At 45.5% G+C, this 26,773-nt stretch overlaps 1 protein-coding gene across 2 annotated transcripts in view; it reads right to left on the bottom strand.

Annotated features, from left to right (window-relative positions):
* LOC146199722 (uncharacterized) overlaps positions 1–11,198 on the bottom strand; it is a 34,658-nt gene extending 23,460 nt beyond the window's left edge. Inside the window, exons 1-2 of one of the 2 annotated variants that reach the window (XM_084595219.1) lie at positions 9,880–11,198; positions 4,269–4,355 (exon numbers count right to left, since the gene is read on the bottom strand). In XM_084595219.1, coding sequence (XP_084451345.1) covers positions 4,269–4,355; positions 9,880–10,943 — 1,151 coding nt within the window. In that variant the 5' untranslated portion in view covers positions 10,944–11,198. The remainder of the gene's footprint in view (positions 1–4,268; positions 4,356–9,879) is intronic. The other variant, XM_084595220.1, reaches the window with a different exon arrangement.
* Between the last annotated feature and the right edge of the window lie 15,575 nt (positions 11,199–26,773).

The following is a 26,773-nucleotide window of genomic DNA, read 5'->3' as shown; positions in this document are numbered from 1 at the left end:
AATAACCCGGCCTCGAGGGTTGCAGCCCAGGTTGGAGAATGGCTGCGAAAACGCCCGTGTGCTATAAGGGTACACGTAATGGCTAAGCTTCTATAGGACTCCACTATGGAACATTAACGAAATAAATATCATTAGCCTCCAGGGTGGCGCAGTGACCAGGGCGCTTGCGACTGCGTTTGGCGTATGCACAGGCTAATTACCTGGCCTTGGAGGATGTACCCAGGTTAAGGAATGGGCGCGAAAACGCCCGTGTGCTATAGGGGTACACGTAGCAGGTAAGCTTCTACAGGACTCCACTATAGACAAATAACAAAGAAACTCACGGAGCCCTTCATCAGACAACCTACGGCCTCATTGAACTTTCCAGGTACTGCCTTGATGAGCTCCAGCTGTCTTACGTTTTGTTCAGAAAAATGGAAACGGATGGCCTGGAGAACTGCTTTGGCAAGTACAGGCAACTTGCAGGTACTCAATATCATGCATCCATTCGGCAAGTGTATGAATGCGAAAACAAGCTCTGGCTTCAAAACACATTGCTGGTGGTGGCCACAAGTTCTAGAGACTGCACCAACGAGGACCAGCAATGGGATGGACTTCAAAAGGAAAATGAAAGGTTGTGGCCTAAATGTGGTAGTGTCTGAACAGACACTGACCAAAATCAAAGACCTTATTCCAGTATTGGTATACGTCGCAGTATATGCAGTTTACGTCACGCTAAAAAAGCTCAATTGTGAGAGTTGTCGGGCCGCCTTGACTGTGAACAAAGAAATAACAGTCAACGTGGAGGAGAAACGCTGTGCACTTATTAGAGAGATGGATCGAGGCGGTCTGGTTCATCCAGCGAAGTCTGTGGTTAATGCTATCGCCATCAAAGAACAGTGACTTCATCAGCATGCCAGGCCTGACAGTGGAGCTCCTCACGAGGGAAGACGGCCAAGATTCCAATGCCTCTGACAGCGGACATACGAGCAAACTGGTGCTAATACACGTGCTGTGGCGCAGCACGAATATCCTACTAACAAATTTTTGCTCTAGGTTGAACGATAAAATTGCTGACGGCAGCGCCAAATCAAGAGAGGAAAGTCAAAACACTAAGTAGCAAGTAGGTGAGTGGGTGAGTGGGCCCCATAATGAAATAAAATTTCCTTCTTGGACTGGTCAACATGCGTCTTTTGTGCCATAAATTAAGGCCAGCATATATACATAGGTGCTTAAAAAAAAAAAAAAAAAAAAACATTCAAAAAAAAAAAAAAAACATGTCTGATCAGTCACATCAACCTCAAAAGTGCCCAGAGTGTCCACAAAACAAGCCTTTGCAGTCACTGGCTCCTAATGGCGTTATTCGTAGTAGGTATTACGCAAGACAATAATGTGTTCAAATGTATTGCGCACACATGGGTGCAAATTCTTACAGAATCGGACCTTCGAGATCCGCTCAGGTTGCCCTTCTCGCTCGCATACCAGCGATGCGCACTCGCCTCCACCTCGTGACATCACGGAGGAAGCACTATGGCCTTGAAAGTCTAGGGGGTGTTGGTGCGGCCTGACATTTATGGGAGCACTCCGCATCCGTAAATGCACATGGCTGCATGTTTAGACTGACAAAAGTTAACCTTTTGCTGGGTTACACATTTGAGGAACCTTGTGGGCACCAGGTAAAATTGATTAATACCTCTCATACCACCATCTATGTTCTACCCATGCACTTCACAAAAATGATCCATGCATGCATTAAAGGATAAGAATAGCTTATTCAATTGCTTTTTGCTTAGTGCATTATACTATATTCACAGTGGGAATAGATTGTACTACATTATGATACCTTTTTGTTAATTTTTAAAATACATTTAAAATATGTTTCCTACCTTCTTGTTACAATGCTTAAGGTTAAAATTTCTGCAGTTATAACTTAAAAAAAAAAGAAGGGGGGGGGGGGGGGGGGGGTCAACAATGCTTCAAAAACAAGCTTTAAAAACTTTGCAAAAATTGTTGACAAAATATAGAACTCACAAAAGGCCTTTTCAGTTGTCTATTCAGGCCCACTATAGTTCAACCATAATACTCAGATCTCTCCTCTCCACAATCCTAATAACATTTTTTTTCTTAAGTGCACACTCATTCTGTACATATTCTAAATTTCCCAATCATGAAACAACTTGCAAGTCTGGCCAAGTCCAAATAAAAATTAATGGCAATTAATAAATACATTTCTCTTTCAATACTTTACAAATGATTGTTGGAAACTGATAAATTAAAACTGCACCAACATGTCATCTTCATTTTTGTCAACAGGAGAAGGCATCATTAAAAGCAAGAATTGGCACTGACATCACAAAACAAAAGCCCTCCAAGAAAAATGTAATGCAATGCATGCCTTGGTGTTTTTTTTTTTTGTCCTAGTAGCCAATGAGTAATAAAGGCGACTGATGAAGTTGCAGCTGCGGTAATAATGCCTACGCATGTTACATTATCAAGTATTCTCATCTGTAACAGGCTGGCCCATAATGCCGCATCATGCTGCTCTCAGTTTTTGTTTATACAGGCTCTCAAAAGGCTCCCTTTACTGTGACCAACACATGGCTCGCCTCTCAGTACAGTTTATGGGCGCTAGCTTCTCGACCAGGACAATTTTCCTCCATCCAAATGGTCCCTCTTTCTACTCCTTCCCTGCCGGAGGCAGCCAACCTCCTTACACCTCCTCTTCCTGCCGATATGTCACCGATCCTGCATGCTGGCCACAGACATGCTGCTGCCCTCATCATAGTCCGCTCTTCGATTGTCATGAACTCGTGCACATGGATGAGGCCTCCTATGTGGCTCCTCATGGCTCGGGTAGCCAGGTCGTCTTTCATCCTCTTCTCTCTACCTCTGTTACTCAAACTAGTGGCCATTCCTCAACCCCCAGATATTCCCTTTCGCTAAAGGTCCTCTCTATCATTCACACCACTCAAAATTTCCATTCTCTCCCACTTATGCCTCATTATATCATCTACACCGACTCCCAGGAGGCCATCCGTGCTATTCAATCTAAGCACTTCCACCTCACCTGTTCCTGAATTTTAGGTCACACTTACTTCCCTGCAGCCTTGCCCAGTGTTTCTCAGCTGGATTCCTGAGCACTCTGGGATGACGATAATGAGTTGGCTAACCAGCATGCCCGTGAAACTCATAACCGTGTACTGTTGATCCCTTGGACATGCCCTTCAAAGGGTGATCAAGGCTGTCTCTTCGTGCCACCATAAAAATAATACTACAATGATGTTTACCTCGACCGACCTCAACCTTCATCCTAGTCTTTGTGTGGGAGGATCACGCCCTTTGGCAGATACAGCTGAATGCTTTCACCACACCCTCATGACTATATCTTTACAAATTCAGTCATGATCCTTCATTTCCCAGCTGTCCTGCCCTTCCAAACATCTATTCTCCCACCCAATTACATTGCAATTGGGTTTCTTTCCCACCCCCCCCTTATACTGTCAAGGCCTGGCTGAAATGGACAGTGTTGAAGGTGAAGAGCAGCGCATGCTTGTCCAGCAGGCCATTGATGTATTAGACACCTAAGTGCTATGCCTGAATAAAGTCGTCTACTACTATTCCTATACAAACTGACACGCCAGGAGATAATATGAGCACTCAACCTAAAGATGTCAAAAGGGTATCAGCTGAATACTGATATCCACTCCAACATCCACTCCAAAGTGAATACACCACAAATCTTTATTTGGTACAAAGTTTCCTGAAGTTACGTAGTCAGGACAAGAACGAATGCAGGTTGGAGAGGCGAGTAAGTAACCTAATCCAGGATACCTGTTCTGCACATGGTAAGCTGTCAATGGAATGCCGTTTGCTTACTGGCAACATTCAAGCTCTGCAAGGATCATCACTTATGGTAGCTAAAGTGGTGTTTGTAAAGCATGCATAATTGAATGATACATCAAAAAACCTCTACCTGTACCAGCTCAAAGTTGTCTACAGTTAGATATTAGGAGCAGCTATATGTTGTGGCCATATGCATCATCCTGATACAAGACGAAATCTTCAACAATGTAACATAGGCAGAATGAAGTAAGACCACCACGTACAGACACACGCCACTAGATAGTACAGAGTCGCCAGCCTGCATGGTTTATCATGCTGCAATAGTGTGCATATCCATCAGCTGCAGTCATAGCAACTCTTATAGTATAAAGTTTCTACCAGATACTAGCTACCATCATGCACATGAGCACTGCTGCTGAGGTAGTTTGGCACCTACGGATACTTACAGGAGCAAATCATGCACCTTTGCCTTGTGGGCACCTTTGCCAAAGGGCAACCGGGAGGAAGGACCCCTCGCCACTGGGTCTGGACACCTTGAGGAGCACACATACACGCTCAGGTCGAAAGGAGGGGCTGTTGGTAGCCCTCAAACTGCCCACACAAGCACCGACAAACAGAGAATGAAATGTGACAATAAAAGAAGAAAAAAAAAAAAAAAGGTTAAGGCCTTCACAGCAAGCCTGCACACTCCTGAGGAGAAGTTCCAAGCAGATGAGGAATGGCCACAACAGGCCAGGAGGAGAAGGGCGGAGAGAAATGGGAGGGTCCTCCTAGCACTCAAGCAAGCATCCCACACGCAGGAAGCCAGACAAGCCAAGCAATGCAGCAGAGCGGAGACTGAACAATGGCTATGGCCAATGGCAGCCAGCCAGAGTGACAAAGCACTGCACTCGCTAGGAAATGCAACCCAAGCAGAAAGTGTCCACATCCACAGTGAACGAGCACAGCCACCACTTCCTTCCAGACAGTCATACTTCCGCAACAAGGAGAAAAAAAAAGCCTACAAAATTTGCCAGCCTAGTCTGGCAGCTTATTTCACTGTGACCTTTCTCTGGCTTACGTGCTCAGGTGAAGTAAGAAAATAGTGTGAGATTCAATTTAGGAAGTGAACAGAAAAGTGATAGGTGCATAATGACTGCTTCCCTGCCTCAGCCGAAGTGACCATACAACTAAGACTAGAAAGCCAAAGCCCGATGCTAGAGCTGATTGTTGCAAGAAATGGAGACTGCTCAAAATGGACAGTGTGAACAAAAAGGGCTGAAATGAGACTTAACACGTGAGATCAACCAGCAAATTTGAGGAGCATGCATTTTCACTGAGGGAAAAATGGCAAGTGGGCCGTTTGCCAACATTGCTTGCATATCAAATTTTACCAAGCGTTTCGATGAAGGTACGAAGGTGAACGGCAATTTAAGATGAAATGAGTAACTGAACTCAAGAAACAACTGCGTGCAGTCATTTTAAATAAATGGTATGCCGAGTTCGGCAACTTGTATGCAATTTACTTGCAGCACTATCAGACTTCAAGTGCATACTATAGTGAAAGACAAGTGCTTCTTGTAACTTTTTGCAAGTTTGTACCTTTAATAATAATAATAATAATAAAATTGCGCTCCTTAAAAAATTCTTCCTGCTGTGTTATAATGCAATATGACCAGCTACACCACAGAGCAGAACATTTCATACCTGAAATAACATCTTTACTAGTACTACTTTCAGTAAAAAAGCATAATTACCATGCTCATCATGCATTAATAAATGGCAGATTACTTTGTCCATGATCCTCAGTGCAGCAAAACCTCATAAAAAGTACCCTACGCGTTGACAGCATTGGTAGGCTTGTGTAAGGTCAATGCCTAATATTGTGGTGGCACTATTTAAATTCTCGGGAAGAGGACGTTTACAAATGCATTATAGAGATGTTAACATGTCTATTCAGGCAGTGCAGAACAGAAAGTAACTGTGTGTGCATCTGACATTAAATGATGAGTACTATCGATCCAGAGTGTAGGTACGTTTGCATCATGTCTTCTAACATGCGCATTTAGAACTGAAGGCAACCACTACATGGCTGAAGTGAACACTACTGAAAATTATTTCATTTTGTGCAGAATGAAAAGGTGCAACATTGAGTGAGTTTGAATGTCACTTTAGTGACGTGTCATTCTACTAGTTTGTTGCAAGCCATGCTTTTAATGATAACTTCAATTAAGCCTTGCATAAAAGACCAACTTTTGTTTAAGCTCAAAAAGAGTATCACACTCGTGTAAACACCGTCACTGACTGCACTGACAACTGGCCAATGCACTACAGCACACAGTGAATGAAGAATGCTTAAAGAGCAACTGTGGGAGTTTTTTTAGAATCCCATACCCTACTGAAACCTTCACTGCAGGTTTTCTTCCCTGTCCTGACCATATCCACCAAGTCTGCAATCAGTACGAAAATTATTCCTGTACAAATCGATTTTAATGTTTGCTATTTCTGTGGTCTCAGTACAGGTGGTCATCATGAACAAAACTGCGTTTGCGACATTATGAATACGAACTGCACGTTTTCCCGTTGTTCGCAAGAACAAATTTTGATGCCTGCATTAGGTGATCTTAGGTAGTCAATGAACTGAGCCATCGTTTTCAGCCACTTTCAGTCATTCAACAATGTGTATGATTGCTTTTTAAGAAATGTCTGTGAGGCAATCTCTGCATCAACCACAAAATAGTCCCCAGCCACTAACAAAGTTTCGGTTTGCTGTTGTATTCAGTATTTCGGCAAATGGTTTCTTCTGGCACAGCCAGATAACCTTAAGGAAGATGATGTGATCATTGGCTCAAGATGTTGGAAAAACCACAGGACTAAAGTATTAACAAATATTTAAATACAAGACTTTCTTGGAATGGAATTTCGTGCATAAATAATGTATGGCTGAAAGGCCATGGAAATTAGTTCCTTAAACTGAAGGTGGAAACAGCCGAAGCTATTGGCCTGAGCTAATGAGAGCACTCAGAAGATACCCACTGATAATAAGATAACAAAAATTAAAGAGTAGAAAAATAAATGAGGATCACAATCAGACTGGAATTAAGTGAAAACCTACGCCAGGAAATTGTGTACTAACCTTTCGATAACAAGCTAGCGAGCGATCTTTGCACCCTTACAGACTACACTGCAATATATAGTTATATTGTTCCTAGCCCTCACTATGAAAGTCCGAATGTAAATTGGTAAAGTAAGGCTAGGTCACTTTGAAAAAGTCTGTGTACCATGCAACATTCCACCAAAGCCCATGACTACCTTTTGCAGCATCTCCCAACTTGAACTCTTCCTTCTAGTTTTCTCCTACTCCCCGCTCCCTTTTCACTATGCCTGATGGCAAACTCCTCGAATAATAATAATAAAAAAATTCAAATCTTTGAATGAGAAGGTTATACAGAGTGCAAAAGAGCATGCATTAGCATACCATGCAAACCACAGCAACTATATTGTAGCCAGTATGAGCAAGGTGCAATGCCACCAGAGCTGAAGGTTTTTTTTTTTTTTTTTTTTTAATACCACCACCACCACCATTACCATATTTCAGTGCATCGAACTAATCAAATCTCCCGCCCAAGCAAGGCAGACCACAGACCGCCACAAGAGCCCACTAAACAGAGGACATGAATAGATGACAGACCAATGGCCTTTAGAACACTTCACAAATGACAAACCCAGAATATGCCAGCATCTGACTTGACATGCCTGTTTGTAGCCAGGTTTCCAAAAAAGAAAATCTGCAGTAACTACGGTGAAAAGCAGTTTTCTGTTAAGGGTTAAATAACAAGGACACCCAGGTAAGATACAGCAAATATACTTTCTGTGTGAGCTTTAAGGGAAAAGTAGGCTTTCTGAAAGAATAAAACATGCATGTCTATGCAACAGCGATGCTATGAGTTAAGGCACAATTTTCATTCTCTCAGTTTAATTATTTTTTTCCCCGGTACCAGTTATACTGGCGAAGAAATGGATAAAAATATTCCAAATGATCTCTACAAAAAGAAAAGGCCAAAAAAGAGGAGGGCAGTATTAAGAGGGTTATTTTGCCTCTACGAAATCTTAACAGCTAAGTAAGAAAAATTTGCTGCATTTTCATTCCCCTCAAATGTGTAGTTAGTATGTGTAACAATGAAACGAGTCGTCTAATGTACCTTCATTAATATATGCATATATGATTTGCCCGTTTCACAAAACTTCCATCTTGCAAAAAGATACTTCAAAGCGAGACACTGCCGGCACGAAACCCGCAGAACAGTGTAATATCCCGAATGAAGCACTGTGACATGTTTCAGTTGGCTCTCTTTAAACACAACCCTCGGCAAACAGTGCTCAAAACCAACCAGCATGCAATCCCGTCCCCTGGCACAACAGCAAGCACAATAATAGTGAGAGCAAAGCCACCTTCCTTAAGTTTGCACCGTTGTGAACTCCATTACAATGCACTAACTATACGGGTGAGCACAAGAAAATACAAGTATTGGTAGTGAGCATAGGTAAGCAATACAGGGCGAGATTAATTTCTGACGCTCAGGTTCACCTTTTGAGGAAATAAAAAATTGATATAGCCTCTGCATGTGCAGATGAGTTTCACAGAGCTTACCACTGAAGGTGGTCTACTATTATGACTGGTGAGCTAAAAGATGACATCAACCTGCATAACTGCCACACCTCTTTCTGCAATTAATGCTAATGAATCCAGAAACCACACTGCTAACTTTGTTTACTAGCTGTTGTGCAGCCAAACCTCGGCCTAACGCAATCCTACTGAATGAAATGTTTGCCATGCAAGGAGCTGTCACTTTCACCGGGTATGTTGGAGAGCTACTGTAGAATGAAACACAACTACAATTCGCACCAAAAACAAAGGAGGTGGGACTCGTATTTAATTTTACTCGTGTGGCACTAATGCAAGGAAGTGCGCAGGCATGGAATCAACTCACAGTAAAAATTACTGCACCTCCTCACCACTAAACAGGCTATAACCATGGGTGGCAAGTACTAGCATTGCAAAGCATCAGAACCACATGCTTTCCAAATTAATTTCTCAGAGCAGTTATCCCCCCCACGTTTCATGGTCAGCCGCCACTGCCAACGTTTCTACGACATTCGTTCAAAACCGAAGGACTCAACAACTGAGCCAAATCCATTCTCTGCCTTCTACACTTCAGTGAACAATGAAATGCATCGCAGAAGAGAGACCAAGCTTGAAACTCTGCACTGGTCACACACCATACTGCATTCACTGCCACACATGCAGTGCACATGCACATCCACACTGAGAAATATGAACTTAAATGACTTACTACGTAAGTGGAGGACACAAAATTAGTTCTAGCCTTGCATTAGTGGACCACCTCGATCCTGCTTCAAACTAGACATTGCAGAACTTAAATCTGAATGCTATTGTGCTGACTCTATTTCGTTCTCAGAATTTCACTAGAGCCCCCCCCCCCCTCCTTTTTTCCCTCGTATACTAACACACAGACAAAACAAAAATAACCCTGGTGTTTTAGAAAACCTAGACCCATCTCTGAAACTATGACAAGCACGTGACAAACTAGGGAAGATGGTTTACTGAGCAGAGGGACCCCAAGGCACATATTCAAGAATGTGTAAAATGTGCTTCTAATACACAATTTGCCGCAGCAATTTGGCATTGAATGGGCATTTTGGTTATTTAAAAAGCACGTCAAGCGTGCAGAAACAATGACTAGCGTCAGTGCAGTAGCAATGCTGACTGCAAGGCTAGCTTTGTATTGGCACAAGGCTGTTGCTGAGAATGACAGCAAGCCATACGGCAGCAAACACGTCTTTGAAAACTGTGCACAACTGTGGGCGCCTCAGGAGCATTTCGAGTCGTAGTAGAGCACACAAGTTAGCTAAATCGCGGACAGCCATACGTTATCAGGTGACCTCACACACGTTCGCGCTATACGTAGGAACCGCGACAGCTGGATGATCGGATGAGTCACGCCGACGTGACCGGCGCCGCGTAAACTGCAGGGGGCAACAAACGTGGGCACGAACCTCTCAGAGTCTTCCTCCGTGGCAGACTTGTTGGCATTCTCAGGAACGGGCTCGGTGGCCTGAGCTGCGGTGTCTGCCGCCGCTGCAACGGGCGGCTGCTGCTGCTGTTCGGGCCCGGGTGCCGGTGCCACCGCTGCCGCCTGCGGCGGCGGGGCGACCGGTGCGGGCTGCTCGGCCGCTGTCGCCTGCTCGGCGATCGGCTGGAGCACGCCCAGGGGCGAGGCCCCCTGGCCGCCAGCAGACACTGGCAAAATGATGCCGTACAGAGGCCCGCTCTGTTGGCTGTTGGTCGGGTAGGTCTGGCCGACGGGGATTTCATACACGTGTGCCACTGCTTCGTTGGACACGGCCGGTGGCAGGTCCGCGGCGGCAGTGCCACTCTCGCGCTCCTCACCGGCCTTGGCGTCGCCCTGCATTGCAGGCGGATCGACGAAGTCCATGCATAGCCAACGGCCCCGGCCGAAGGGTTCAGAGCTGACGATCTTGACCACCTTGAAGCGCCGTTGCCAGTGGTCGGGGTTGATGGGACCCTCGGTCGCGCTTGGCGCCGCGGGCGCGCCGGCCACGATGGTCAGCGTGCCCGCGGCGCCGGTCACCACAGCCGGAGAGACGGTCACCGCGGCCAGGCCGACTGACGGCACAGGATCGCTGGGCACGCTGGCCGCCGTCACCGGCTCAACCACAGCCTCCGCGGGGGCGGGCGGCACCGGCGCTGTCGCCGCGCTGCTGCCGTTCTCCTCCGTCGGTGACAACTGCTCCGTGTCGGTCGTCTTGGAGCAATCCAGGACGTCGGAGCTGAGGTCCTCCGTGTGGCTCTCGTCCAAGTCGTCGGCGCTCTCGTCACCGCCGTCGTTGCTTAGCCGGGAGCCTTGCACAGTGACGCTGGTGATTTGAAACGACGTCGGCTTCTTTTTCGGACCCGCGGCATCCACAGATTGCACCAACGTCCTCGGCTCGCCGGGGCTACTGCCGTACATTGTAGTCGGTGTTATTAAGTCTACCTCGGCGTTATACAATCTTCCAGTACTGTTCCCAATGCCATCACCACAGATTTTGTCGGCCATGATTACCTCCCGACAGAGGGAGTGTTTCTCTTTTTTTTTTCACCTCCGAGTGGATATTTTACCAATCCTACCTCGGACCAAGTAATCTAAACTTTACAGCCATTATAATTATTAACATTCATAGCGAACAACAAGCACACGCCTTGAAAGGCGATAAAAATTCGTGACAGCAATCTAACACTTTTACAATCCCGTCGAGTTACTTCGCCTAGCCCACTTCAGACAAAAATGGCGACCATGTGTTGCCTTGTGGGAAATTATGCTTTATGTTGCCAACTTTAAAAATAGAACTTGAGAAAATTTACGGACACTCTCAAGCAAATCTGCTACTTGTTTTAAGCACTCTTTTATAGACGTAGTAAAGTTACAGTTTTAGGCATCGCTTGGCCTTCACTTTCCTTCAGTTACACAACAATTATATAACCTTAGCAAACATTGCACAACAAATTTTAAACATTTTGTATATGTTGTCTTCTAATGCAAGTTTTTTTATTATTACATGTTTTATTACAAATATGTTTTGCTATAATATTATTGACAAGGAGCGTTTTAGTGGCGCTTCTAGCTTGCTTCTGCCCAGCCGCCATGTTTAGAGAGACTATGATAAAGAAAGACTGGTACAAGTATCGGAGAAAAAGTGCTGCATCTATCATTGTTATTTCTTCGCCTCAGAAGAGTGCTAGAAACTAGCTACGTTACAACAAACGCAATAACTTTTTGCATCATATTACACAGCTCGTGGTAACTGCTGCATTAGCCGGTTAATAATGGGCGGGCTTTTCAAATGACAACAGTGCATTCATACGCGAGTCGAGAACACGTGGGATAATAGGTGAGCTTCCACGCATTTTCCTTCTTCCTAAGCCTATATGTTCTTTCAACATGTCGCTTTCACAACCAACTATCTGAAAATTTGCTGGAAGTAAGGTACTACAGGAGTGCTCTGGTTGTCACAGGCGCGAGCGCAAGCATCGCGGTATTATCAAAGCACCCTAACTGTAACACACACCGCTACGGACGAAGGACAATCGAGTAGGCGTGAGCAGCGCTCCGTCTACTGGTCCTCCGTCCATTGTGCTGTGTGTTTAAGAAACGTTGCACCAATTAGTTCAACTCGGAAAGCAAAACGGAGCACTTCAAAACACAGACACAGAAAGGGAACAACACTACGCTCTGTGTTGTTGTTCCCTTTCTGTGTCTGTGTTTTGAAGTGCGCTTTTTTGCTTTCCAAGCTGATTTACCAACTAGCCCGTTCCTTCACCCTTGCTAGCACAACTCTCGGTTTTATTGCACCCTAATTAATCCGACAGGTGCTGCTTCATATTCCAGATGAAGCACCATGCAAGCGACTCGGTGGATTATCGAGTTGTCCGTTTGTTTTGGAGTTTACTGCCACATTTTTGCGGTGTTTCAGTTAGAGGAGTGATGGATCTTTCTTTGGCTTCAATATTATGAAGCAAACAAAATGACATCTTCAAGGAACTACACAATTAACATGTCCAGTCTATGAGCCAAGCTGTCAGCCGTTTCTTGCAGCGGCAAGGAGCACAGCCGCTTCGGCTGCTCTACTCTAGGAGCCTTTACAAAAACTGCCCGGCTAAGCGACACCAGCTTTCGTTAATTACTTAAAATCTAGACGTTCAATGAATTCTACACCCATGCAGCTCACTGGCCCCGCCGCGGTGGCTCAGTGGTTAAAGAAGTACAGACACCAAATTCTGGTTACATTTCTCTTTTTACGAAACGTAAGACAAATTAAGCGCATACGTTTCCCATATTGCCGCTAAATTATTTATAATTGGTTTTTCTTTTCTGTTTTAGCTTCGGTTTGAACAACCGAGCTATAGTGTTCCTGTAGCCGAGCGATTGCCATAGCAACAAGCCATCCACCTGGCGGAAGAAGGCGTAAAATGCAAGACCTTTTGCCTGCTTCTAATCACGGAGATCCCTAGGTATGCGTGCTGGTGGCTGGGAGTAGGGGCAGGGGGCCTCCTTATCTAGTGGAACAATAAAGTTGTTATCAGTCAAACAACCAATCAATCACTTGATGGGATAAAAAAAAACTGCAATATAATTGTTGCTTCTTCATTCCTGCTTTAACACAGACATGCTTAGCATTGTAGTGAACTAGAACGACCAAAGGAGCGACTATTGCAGAATTGTTTAATCAATCACGTGACCCAGTCTTAACTCTGACATCATAGTCATCACTCGGCTGTTTAAACCGAAACAGATTTGAAAATCAATTTGATTATACAATATTCAGTGGTCCTAGGCAAATAACGCGTGGTGATCGGTGTTTAGTACGCAACCAAAAGTTGAGTTCAAATTCCTGCCTCGGCGGCCGCTTTTCCGAGGCACTCTCCACTACGGCGTCCGCCGTAGCCTGAGTCGTATCGGGACATTAAACCCTACAAACCAACAAAATCCAACAAAGCGCTGGCCCTGCGTTCTTAGCCTCGTCTGTCACTTGTTTTTGTAGCGAGAGCTACACTGGGCTACCAGTCGAGAATTTCGCGGTGGCCGAGAGAGGCTAATTGTGCGCATGCGCCGTTACCACGGCAACCTCAGAGGAGCAGCGCGTGCAGCGTGCTCTTAGCCACTGTAGCTTCGCCTTCGAAGCCGCCGCGCGTCCGCTCTACCGTCGGAGCCGTGCATGACGTCACGCGGATGAGTAGCTGTGCATATAGTGTACTAGAAATTTAATTCTAGTTCACTATAGTTGTGCACCATAGAGTTTCTTCTGCACATGTGCGCCGCGCAGTTGCCGAGATGAAATAGGCGGGACTGGGTAGTACAACAGCGGCTCTGCCTATGCTGCAGCGCTTATTGCGCAGGCTTTCTACGTCGACTTGCGCTTCTTACATGCCCCTTGAGTCTTGGTGAGGGTGAAAAGGCTCGTCATGTATCGTAGACCCCCCCCCCCCCCCCTCCCCCCCCCCCCAAAAAAAAAAAAAAAAAAAAAAGAGCTTCGGCTGCCTTCCGGCGAAATGTTCAAAGCATGCGGCGTTGATCTCGCCGTGTACCTCTCCGTCTCGAAACATCGACACCACCTCTACATTGCCGCTTGCGTCGTAGGATGCCATGGACCAGTTAACAATTTGATTGTTCTACTCCAGTGCTCTCTCTCTTATAGCTGCACAAAGCGGGGCTATGGTGTGATTGGTACGGGCGATCAGGTGCATGCATGTCTGCTTCAAAAGAAATGTCTTGCGCCCTACGCTGGCCGCTCCGCCGACTCAAGCTGAAATATATAGAGTACAGCCAGCTATGTGCGCGTGTTTATTTGTGATCGCGAGAGAAACCGTCCGTTATGCTACTCTTTTCGGCACAAGTACACGTATGTAGCAAAGAAAGGTGAGGACGGCAAACTAGAGCTCATTTAAAACATTTGCTATCTCAATGAAAACGGCCATTCACTTTCAAGAGGAAACACCAACAGATGGTGGCTTACGTCTCCTTCCGAGTTTACGGCAAGTTGGTTGGCGATGAAAACGTGCCTTATGAAATTCATTAGTGATTTATTGTTTAGAGTGTTCAAATATTGCAGAAAAAAAGTCCGCGGATTTCGCCGATGCAATAAAAAAGAAAAAAGATGCGCAGATTTTACAAAACCAAGGCACGCAACCATCCGTCTTTTAGATTTACCTGCATCGCTTTGCACGCTTTTTGCGTTGTACAGCTCACAGGCCTGATACTTGGGCCTAAACATGATATATATTATCGCCTTTTCGACAGCGTACGCGCGTCTTATACGAGTGAAACAGGCAAATTTAGTGTCAAGCCGACGGAGATGAAAGGTAATTCGTGCTCTGACCTGCAGTTCTTCAGAATGAATCGAAGCAGCCTGGTTCATTATATCGTACTTGACACAAGGATTAAGTAGTTTAAATGTAGCACTGACAGCGTACTGCACGGCAGGTTGCCGCAGACTGAGTGGACATCAACTCTGGCTACAACCAGGTACAATTGTATTCCCCAAAAATGAGATTACGCCGACACTGTACAGGAAACCTCGCCGCACAGGAAAGCTGTCTGCTCACATGTAGAGCGGTGAGTGGATTTAGTTTGCCGGGCTCACAACGAGGTGGATGCTTCTTGCGGCAGATAATCTGATGTTGCACTGTGAAATGACTCTAGATGATTCTCTGAAACGGAGGGAAGTATACTTTCTGATATGAGTGTGATTTACGTAATTATAAGTGGCAAATTAGTTGTGTAATTATTTTTTTCAATGACAATGCAGTTCACCATGTGATAGAACTTTTACACAAATGACAAAATTTAGGTCTATCGGCGATCAATTTTCAGTAACGTTAAAGTGCATGCTACGAATCAGTAGCTGCGAAGACATCATAAAAACTGTGCTTGGTCGCTGTCATGTTCTGGCAAGGCATTTTGAAGGCTGAAGATTTTTTTTTATCATTTTTAATCATTATCATGATTGTTGAGCAGTGACTTTGGGCGGTTCTGTCGCTTACTTCTAAAGCAGGTGCTGGATATAAAGCTATATCCTGAAAGAAATCGACTTCATCTTATCATGCGACTATAAATATGTATTTATTCCCAAACTAAACACCGATTGTTAAACCCGTATGAAGCTATTTTACTCCCCTTGTCAGACACTACCAGTTTGATCGAAAGACAGCACTGTTGAAAAAGGATTTTAATGATTCTAATGGGCTACCAGTATAACAAGTACTGCGAAGATTTGTTTCTCAAACGTTGAAGCATTTCTCTAAAAAAGAATGTGCTCGTTACCACTGTTACGGATTGTTAGAATCCTTAAAGAGAGAAAAAAAAAAAGGGGGGGGGATGCATATATGGGTTTAACGCGCCATGCGACATCGGCTATATATGACGGATTATGTAGGGGCGAACCTCGGTGTCGTTGATCACGTGGGATTGTTTAACGTGCAGCCAAATCCCACAGCCGAGGAGTGGCTTTCAAATCGGCCTGGATCGAACCCCCTTTCGAAATCAGCAGTCGATCACCATATCACTGAGACGCCGCGACAGAAGTCTAACAGCAAAAAGAAAAAAAAAAAGTACTCAGACAACTGTATCGTGGATGCAGAAGGCACAGTGGCTTGCTCAAACTGGATTTTTCTATACAGCATACTGCGGTCGCACGTTTCAGCAGTTGCGGTATTCCAAACAGAAATGGGAATATACGATCTTTGAGCGTTTGCATTAAGTTGTATTGATGGCAGCAACCTGTTTTTCTTTGACACGGCGCCTAATGACATGAGCGCTTCGTTTGAGACACCGCGACGGATGATGTCCTTTCCAGCGTGACATGTGGACAAGTATATATTTCTTTTAGAGCGCGGGGTAATAGCTAGCCTGTTGATATTTATTTTGCAAGAGGCACATAGGTAAGAAAAAGCGCACAGGAACCACGAAACTAACAAAAAGAACTCTCTTAGGGTAGGGACACACTAGCGGGAAGACGCACGCGGCATGCCGCCAGCGGCAAGCAGCTTGCCGCAAAACCTGCCGCTGCGGCGGGTAGATCTGCCGGGCGCCGAATGAGTTGAGGAGCCAAATCCCTGCGGGCGGTCACGCGACGCGAACACGCATCCAAACTGGGTAGGTTTCGCCGCTCTGCCACTAGGTGGCGACTTTGCTTGATGTCGAGGCCAATACGGCCAATAGAAATCAAAAACCAGCGCAGGATCAACCAGGGACAAGCATTGAACGAAGTCCCCAGCGGCCCATGCACGGCCCGCGCAAAGTGCTTATCGGAAAGACATACTGTGTCTCAGCAGGGTTATTTATACGCTGCCTATCACTGTTGCGGTTTCGTGTATTCACGTGCGAAAGTTTAGTTGTGTGTAAAGCGTTCGAAGAGCTCCACGAATTAGAGCGACACCCGCCGGGCTATATCGACTGGTAGCCTTCATTTCCAATTTCTGCATGCCGTATAATGACTGACATTAGTTAATTTATTGCCTTTTTCACATCGTGATAACCGTGAAAGCATTTTCAGCGCTTTAAATTCTTTGTAATTCGTACAAATCACAAATTAAAGCGGTGGACCCATACCGGCTGCATCCATTCGGATGCAGAAGCCGGGGATTTGTACTACCCAGCAGACGCCTAGATTTATTTATTTAAAATACCCTAAAGGTACAGATGTACGTTACAGAAGGGAGGGGCGCGAACAGTATATATATACATATATATATATATATATATATATATATATATATGCTATAGGTGCCTCGATGCGCGCGCTCATGCAGGCACCCTATTAGCAACGTTTTCGATATGCCCCCTTGAGCAGCGTGTCTCCCGTAGATAAGAGAAGATGTCCTGAGGATAAGAGAAGACGTCCGGCACATGGCTACACAATGAGGAATTATGATGTGTCATCTGGGAGTGGATAAGCAAACAGCCAGCGTCACGGATAAGGGATGAGAAGTGAAGGGAGGGTCAGCAAATGAAACTGCTCACGGACATATGAATCATGTGGCGATCGGGGGGCACATCGTTACTGGTCATGCCTGCAACTTCATTTGCTGGATCTTCATGGCGCAACGCGTAGTCGTGATTCATTCTAAGTTAATTACAGCGCAAAATACGTAACGGAAACACGAGACGAAGAGGACGACACCCCCAACGAGCGCTCGTTGTGTCATATACTCTCGCCTCGTGTTCCCGTTATGTTTCGTTTCTTGGGCTTATAACTTAGAATGAATCACGTTGGTTGCCGGGGCTTGCTGGCCTTGGTGAAGTTCTCGTTGGTGAGGGCCAAGGGAGGAGGTGGCGCGAAGAGCGCTTCGCTCCCCTCTAGTATACATCTATCTCCATACTGTACTTTGTGACCACAGGGGATATCGAGACTCGACAGCGATCGCTCCAGCGTCAACCCACCGCAGCAGCTGCGAAAGCTGTTGCTCTTGTCAGCACTGTCGAGTTCCCTCCAACGTTAATATAAGCGGATAGTCATCAATCTATGATATGAATTTTATAAGGGTAGCTTAATCAAGAAATCTATGACTACGTGTTTTCTTCTTCTTCTTCTTCTTCTTTTTTTTTTTTTTTTTTTGTGAGGTGGGAAAATGTAAGCATTACTAGAAAGACACTATCCATACAGTCTAATCTGTACAGATTAAACAAATATTTTGGTTTTGGTTTCATCTAACGGGGACAGAAATAACTATTTATGGGCTGCTATATCGTATACCGTTGAAATGGCTCGCGCAATGAGGATGGTAATGTACTTTCTATTCTTTCAAAGCTGTACAAACTGATAAGCTTAACGAGGAGCGGATTCATAGGTTAGGCTTAGGGACTTGGGAGATAGATAGATAGGGTCTTCAAAATTTCATTAAGGAAGGAAACGGAAAGGAGGGCTCTACATGGAGATGTGACGTTAGGATGATGTCGAGCTCCGTACTAGTAAATATAGCGGTCAAGCGGTCAAGATTTTCCCCTAAAAGTAGCTGGCGATTTATACCAAAACTCAATATATCACATTAAGACTACTGGTTTATGGTTTACGGGGTTTAACGTCCCGAAGCGACTCAGGCTTTGAGGGACGCCATAGTAGAGGGCTCCGGAGATTTCGACCACCGGGGCTCTTCAACGTGCACTGACATTGCACAGAACACGAGTGCCTTGCTTTTCGCCTCCATTGAAAAGCGGCCGCCGCGGCCGGGATTCGATCCTGCGTCCTTGGGAACAGTGGTCGAGCGTCGTAACCACTGCACCACCACCGGGGTGGTGAAGTGGTTACGACTGCATAAGTTCCTTTAAAGTTAGGAAAAGAAAATATAAAGCTTTTATCTCAGAAAAGCTCGCTGCTTTCATGCAGACAGCGACTGTCCTGGAGAGGCGGTGGTGCCGGGTTCGATCCCCGGATCAGGGCGAATTTTTTCTTTAACTATAAAGTTTCTGAGAAAGCTGTACAGATTTCCTTTGTAGCCGTATGGCTGCGCTTGGGTGAATGTCAATGAGTATAATTACTCCCTTATTAGGTAGTCTTTCATTGCCATGACTTTAACAAGACTCATAGAGTGAAACGTAAATTTAGCTCGAAATTACGGAAGTTTTCTACGTATACATGGGGACCTGAGCATGCTGATCATGCTGTGTACCTTTTTGGCTTTTTGCTAGTGCATAAAATATAACAGGCAAATAGGGCGAGGGCGGGGAGAGGCAGTGTCTCCATTTTTTAATGCGACAACGTTAAACGCCTTGTTCTTCAGAAAACCCGCATGACATCGGCGTTTTGAGCGAAAAATCACGTGCATGGTTCGCAGGCAGCTGACATGAAAGGGTACTGATTGGCCGTATAGGGTTGTGCGATGCGTAGGTCTACATGGTCGATTGATTGGTCAATAGAGTCTCACGACAATGCGACATGACGATTTGGCAGGAGCTGCTATAGCTCTTGCTTCTCAACTCAGGTAGGAGGGTGAATGGAATCGAACACTGCAAGGCCCTTGAATTCCGGTTCAGACATGCTACCCCTGGGTCAGGCATGCGCATTCGTACGGTTTGACTTAGCGGGACTTTATATTTATGTGAGGTGGTCCTTCACATATACGTGGTAGCTTACGAATATATGCTGAAGAGTATTTGTGAGATCATAAGGGCACAAATTAAGAGTTTAGTGATTGAGCGAATGTCGGAGTCATGTTGGTACGCGAACGAGGATATGCAAGAGCAGCCGGAGTCGGGAGCCGATAACACCGTGCACCTGAAATGGAGATGGATGGATGTTCTCTGCTTGGACTGAAGGCTTCATTTAAACAGAGATTCCCGGAGGACGCATATATAGTGTAGCTAGCACTGCTTCGCAGTAATCTTCAGTTTTCTTATAAAAGCCGCACCCCACCAAATTTGAGAAAGAAGTTGGCCGTGGTTTAGCTCTGAAACATTCTCGTGATCGCCCACTAGTTGCGCAAAGTCTGCGCGCCGACCACTTTCGACGTCTCCAGGCTGAACGATTAAACAGGCCAAAGTCCTCTTCCTTCTTTTCTCGAGACGTGCAGCATGCTCTTCACCCGTTTCTTCTGCACACGTGGAGCGAAAGCTTTAGCTGCGGGCGACCGAGCGCTGCATCGAACACAACTAGCGTTCCGTTGAACGCATCAAATTTCACCGGCGTTTTGAGTGGTGGTGGTAAAAGTGTTCATTGCGTCTAAATATAGGGGAGCTCCGCCTTTAAAGGGCAACTCCGGTGGGTTTTTCATCATTTTGTGTTTTTAATTGAATTACATTCCTCGGCACGTCCTGACTCCAACACAAAAAACCGTTTTCCAAAATTCCAATTAGAAGTATTTTTAAAAAAGAAAAACAGCAAATCGAAACCGAAACTGATTTCCCGGCCAGAAACGACGTCACATTTGACGAAATGGTGACGTCACACTCAGTATTAGAAAAACACTCGTACGTGCGTTGGATGGTGAAAATAAAGTATGGAAATCATGACGCACTGCATAAAGTATCTGAGGTAGTTCAGTATAAACCTCACAATTTCATAATCACGCGGGAAGTAGACATTAACGCCTGTGTACTGTTTGTGACGTCAGAAACTCAGTGTTGCCCGCAGAAATACTCTCAACTTAAGCCATGAAAACGGCATGTTTTAAAGCCGTATTGCGCGTGAACGGATTATCGTACGGCACCCAAATTTTGTAGAATGCGTCAGGACGGAGAGAAGAACCTGTGGTAAAAGTTTCACTACAATATTCGAATGTCAAAAAACCCCCGGAGTTGCCCTTTAAGGATATGATGCGATATCGTAAGCTACCAACCCACATATAAAGCCCCGCTCTTTAACCAAGCCGTATTTATGAACGTGCCTTAGTAGCCTATAGGGGTAACGTGAATACCAGGGTCCTGGCCGGCTGATTCTGACATAACCGCCTCATGTGAATCGACCTAAGTTGGCAGCTCCTGCCATTCGCGGCTACGGCATACGAGCATACGTGACGAGTCGAGCTGGCTGGCGTAGTGTTGCTGTCGCAACAAAAATTAGTTGTGGTTTAGCTCTGGTTAACTCTAGTTGAATTTTCCTGCCACATTATTCCCCTATCACGCCCTGTGTGAGGTGCTACATTATTGGGGACACGTAAACTCATCCTTTAATGGTATGACGCGAGAGCGTAAGCTACCAGGTCCCGCTCCAACCAAGCCGTATGGACGTGCCTGCGTGTCGTAGGGGTAACGAGAATGCAAACGGTTCTGGCAGGCCGATTCTGATAGGCTCCCGTATGAAAGGGGTGACCCGAGTTGGCAACTACTGTCCATGGCATAGGGGTAACGTGAATTCAAATGTCATGGCAGGCAGATTTTTTTTTTGTTTTGTTTTGTTATGAAGAGGCCGTATCTATATACGCCTCTTCACGGCGTAGCTGCGGCCACCCGAGGTCATGAAAACCTACCGCAGTGTAGCTTTCGCTACAAAATAGTTGTGGCGGATTTACTTAAGCTCAACCTTTAAGGATATATGACGGATATCGTAGGTCTCCAGTCAACACGTAAAGCCCCGTTTTAACCAAATGAACTTGCCTGAGTAGCCTAGGTGTAGCGTGCCTGACAGCCTCTAAAGATTGATTCTTATTGCACCATTCCACCTCAAACGAGCAGCCATTGTTGGCCGCTCTTCCCTGACGTGTGATCTCTTTAAGTAGTACAAACCATCAAAAATCAGTGTTCGGTCATGTCAGCTGTCAGGTATACACACCTGCCAGCACCGTGCCCGTGATTTTTCGCTTACAACGACAACGACGGATTTCATGGATAACGAGGCTCTTAACGCTATTAGCGTTAAAATTTGAGGGATACTTTGGGTGTTAGTTCCCGCATACGGATCCTTGTTCACGTATATAGTTTCACTTCAATATTCGCTTGATTATTAATACCATAATTTGCGCATCTGTTATCTCACGCATACTAATCATCATACAGTCTCAAGCTACCAAATTATGCGAAATAACGCCCTACGACATCCAGCGCGGCCCATAGGGGCAGCGTGCACGATTCGGGATCCAAGGGTCCGGCGTGGTTCGATTCCCATCTCAAAGGAGCTGTCCGCGGATTGGCAGCTCGGGCCAACTTAGCCCTGCCATGCGACGGCCGACCACATAATGCAAAGGCGTGTCACCTGACAACTATATATACCACCTGCCCGATGCGTGTTCGTGGGTTATTTTTCTTGCACAATGCCGAAAACGGATAAAGGGACTGATAACACTGTCGATCGTGTGAGAAATAAAAGTCACCTTCAGATGCACGAGGGGTTGCACGGCCATATTCTCTAGATTTCTTGCCCCCGCCTCCCTCACCTATACTTTCAATGATATGTTCAGCAGAGCGCTCCAGTGCCACACACAGAACAACGAACAAATAAACAGGCCTGTAAGGATGCTTACCGCTTGGTCACCGGTCACAGCTGGCAGACACACGTTCTTCAGACCGTTGTGATCCCGGATCCAGGCTTGGATCTTTCATGCAGCATTATAGGGAACCGCGTTTGCTAACGCTTAAGTATCACCACGCGTGATACAATTTATCGCCCAGGAATAACTTTGGCCTCTATACGTATGGTCACTGCTTTCTCGTGGAGCGCTACATGTTTTCTCCGCAGTGTATGCAGTGTACGGTACAGACCATATTGTGCTGCGGATAATTGTGGCGTATAGCTTGAACGAGGCGTAAATTGTTTTGATCACAGGGCTTCTTCTTCTTCCGTCAATGGGTAGCGAAGCCTCCATCGACGCGTCTGGACGTCTGGGCGTCGATGGGGACTTTATGTATGGTCTGGGCACAAAGCCCAGACCATGGAAATTATACCATTTAAATTTTGCCACACAACGCATGAACCAAGGAAATAAAACTTTACACAGCACAATTTCATGCAATACTAAGCAACTCATCCTATCAAAGCCAACTGGTTTTCTTTTTTCTCGCTTCATGTTGGTAGTATATGCCAGGTGTCCCAGCTAACTTGTGCCAAGGTAAAAATTATATTTCAGATAGGCCAGGGAAACCAGTTGCATACAGCTACCGGCCGTATTGTGCACCACAGGTAATTGTTGCTTCGGAATTAATTAATTACGTTAAATTTTATAATTTACTTCATATTGGCTTTAGACAACAAATGTGACTTGGAGAGTTGGAGAGCACCTTCTGAAACCCCCATTCCATTTCTTTACAATAAAGAAAATCGCTCGTGTATCTTTTTTCCGAGCTCCAAAAAACGCCCGCGAAATACAAAAACAATCACATGACAAGCGCTTTCGCGCACCACGATTGGGCTGCTCTCAACCGTGGATTGCGTGAACCTAAATCCCCAGCAGCCGTGACTCGACTGGTGACTCGACTCGTGACTCGACTCGATAAGTTGGCGTTGGCTGAAACTAGGTGGCTTTGCTGCAACCCGCTCAGCAGCTTGCTACGCTCGCTGCAACTTGCACCATCACATGCGCCGACTGGCTCACGCGGGCGATGAAACCATCAAAGACATGTCGGCCTGCCGCTGCAAACGGGGCCGTACAGCCACGACCGCAGCTCTTTCACTCAAGCCAAGGTTGAAAGCAGCGCAATCGTGACGCGCGAATGCGCTAGTCGCGTAATTGTTTTTGTAATTCGCGAGCTTTCTCTGGAGCTCGGAAAAAAGATGCACGCATGACTTCCTTTATTGGTAACAAATTTAACGGGGATTTCTAAGCGTGTAACCTAATTAACTAATTAATTATTTCTGAAACAAAAAAAAATGTTTATGATGTACAAGATGGCTGGCAGCTGTATGCAACTAGTTTCCCTAGCCTTCAAATATGTAATTTTTAACCCTTGGCACAAGTTAACTAGGTCACCTGCTATATAAGAAACCCACATACATATCGGATTACCTTTTTATCAGTGATATTTATTACCTTTTGGCATAAGTGGGAATGTGATGAAGAATGAAACAAAGATTTTCATTCATCAGAATTTTTTACTATTACTGTTTAGTCGTGCTGTTGGTCATTTCTTTACGTGTGTGTGTGTGTGTGTGTGTGTGTGTGTGTGTGTGTGTGTGTGTGTGTTTGTGTGTGTGTGTGTGTGTGTGTGTGTGTGTGTGTGTGTGTGTGTGTGTGTGTGTGTGTGTGTGTGTGTGTGTGTGTGTGTGTGTGTGTGTGTGTGTGTGTTTGTGTGTGTGTGTGTGTGTGTGTGTGTGTGTGTGTGTGTGTGTGTGTGTGTTTGTGTGTGTGTGTGTGTGTGTGTGTGTGTGTGTGTGTGTGTGTGTGTGTGTGTGTGTGTGTGTGTGTGTGTGTTTGTGTGTGTGTGTGTGTGTGTGTGTGTGTGTGTGTGTGTGTGTGTGTGTGTGTGTGTGTGTGTGTGTGTGTGTGTTTGTGTGTGTGTGTGTGTGTGTGTGTGTGTGTGTGTGTGTGTGTGTGTGTGTGTGTGTGTGTGTGTGTGTGTGTGTGTGTTGTGTGTGTGTGTGTGTGTGTGTGTGTGTGTGTGTGTGTGTGTGTGTGTGTGTGTGTGTGTGTGTGTGTGTGTGTGTGTGTGTGTGTGTGTGTGTGTGTGTGTGTGTGTGTGTGTGTGTGTGTGTGTGTGTGTGTGTGTGTGTGTGTGTGTGTGTGTGTGTGTGTGTGTGTGTGTGTGTGTGTGTGTGTGTGTGTGTGTGTGTGTGTGTGTGTGTGTGTGTGTGTGTGTGTGTGTGTGTGTGTGTGTGTGTGTGTGTGTGTGTGTGTGTGTGTGTGTGTGTGTGTGTGTGTGTGTGTGTGTGTGTGCGCGCGCGCATCGTGTTACACTGTCAGATTTGGCTCAGTGGATATGGTTCAACGCAGGAGGTGTAACGCCGTAGTGAACACCTGTGGGAAATAATTTCGACTGGAATACGGACGGTTTTGCATTTCGCCTTCATCGAAGTGTGGCTGCCGGGGCGGCATTCGATCCTTGGACTCAACAACCGCTTATTCACCTCGTATAATCGCGCTGCGTTCCGCATTCCCAGGTTTAAATCAGCGCCTTTTTGGAAGACCCAATAAGTCACGTGCATAGCGCACTCATGCCATGAAATGTGGGGTGGTTACAAAAGTAAACGGAGCTGGAAATTAAAACTATGTACACGATGGTAGTCAGTGTTACTGCGTTTCCTCACAAACAAATAAGGAATCTTGATGCCCGATATTGAGCGCAATTTGAACGGATAGCGTGCATCGTTTATACACGCGCTTGTAAATACGACGTTCAGAAGGGTGGCGGATCGGGCTAGTTGGTGCAGATTTGATATTTTTCGAAAGCGCTTGTCCCTGTCTGTTTCTTCTCCGTCCAAGTTGTTTAAGCACTTTCGAAAAATGTAAATACGAGTTTCACATGTCGAAATGCAGGGACGCGTTTGTAGGAAGGAAGTGACTGAAGGGTCGCCTTCCTCATCACCGAAAGAAAGATTTTTGCCTAAAAATTACGTTTAAACCTCCTATTTTTACGGCATGAGCCGTCACAGAGCCCGCCCTAAGCTTTCGCATGGATGATGTCCATCCAAGGCCCATCGATCGAGCCAGCGCGGGAAAACATTAGATTGGATATGGGCGGTGATAGGAGAAATAAGAGAACTCGGGAGAGGTCAGTGTTGTTTTCTCGTTCGCCAGCTAATAAAATCCGCCGCTTGTTTTATTGGAGCGAGAAACGTTTCGTTTGTGTCTTGGGCTCCCCATATTTGTGGCCAACAACATGCTTTACCTTGAAGCCCGAATTCCATTTTTGCTATGTAGATTATAAATCCTAACTGTTCAGACGTATCTAAAGATAAATGAATCTGATTTTCACCGATCTATGTCTATTTTTGTTGCCAACCAACCACCTTTTTCGGTGTCCATTGGCCTAAATTTCACACCCCACATGTAATTCTGGCCCAAAATTTGCTAGTTCCTTTAAGTGATACCCTTCCTAGCGTCTTCTCATGCAAACTAGAGTTTCCCGTTGAAATTGTCTTTGACGACAGTTTCCCGAAAAATGCTAAATATTTATCATCCTTTAATATAAACGAATTTTTAGATCATTTAAGAAGCCTTCCTGCTAGTTTAACAACAGCAACCGACGCATCTCGGTGTAATGAAAAGGCAGGTGTGGGTATACATTGTCCGCATCTAGACTGGTCTTTTTCTGTGCGTCTTCCGGACTTCACCCCAATTCTTCAAGCGGAGTTTCTGACGGTGGTAGTTACTCTGCGAAAACTAGACTCTTCTTTTTCTGCGGTGGCTGTCATTACCGACTCTCAATTCTTGTGCTCGTCCCTCTCTTCTTCAGTGCTTCTGCAATCGTAAAAATCTTCCTCTCCCTGATCCCTCGGCATTTGAGACCTGTACACATGGTATGGGTGCCAGGTCGCAGCAATGCGACTTTAAATGAATTTGCTAATGGCTTCGCAAAAGCGTCCCACAATGGCCCTGTGTTACCTATCCTTCCGGCGACACCGTACATCACAGCAGAGAGGTTTCGGAGAAGCATTTTATTCCACATGCAACCTGGACATCCTTTAAGATCGGATGATTACCTGCATCTCAAATATTCTTGGAGTGGGAAATTATGCCATTCACAGCAACTTGAGATTTCTCTAACGAGGCTGCGCTGCCGTATCCCACCTCTAAATTTCTATCTTCACAGGTCTGGTTTCTCACTTTCTCCAGCCTACGCAATTTGCGGTGAACAGGAATCATTAGGTCATTATTTTGTTATTTTGCTGCCGCTTCACTATATGTTGAGAAGACGGCCGGTTCATGGAAAAGCTATTGCAACAGCTTGGCCTCGGTTTAAGTAGCCCGATATATAACTGTCATTTGGCGCCGCCATCCTTTGCCACAGCTACAGGTCTGTTTCCACCG

Source organism: Amblyomma maculatum, chromosome 2 (assembly GCF_055883805.1).
Source record: "Amblyomma maculatum isolate TAMU_Amacu chromosome 2, ASM5588380v1, whole genome shotgun sequence".
Taxonomy (NCBI): Eukaryota; Metazoa; Arthropoda; class Arachnida; order Ixodida; family Ixodidae; genus Amblyomma; species Amblyomma maculatum.
This window is presented reverse-complemented; position numbering and strand designations above follow the sequence as displayed.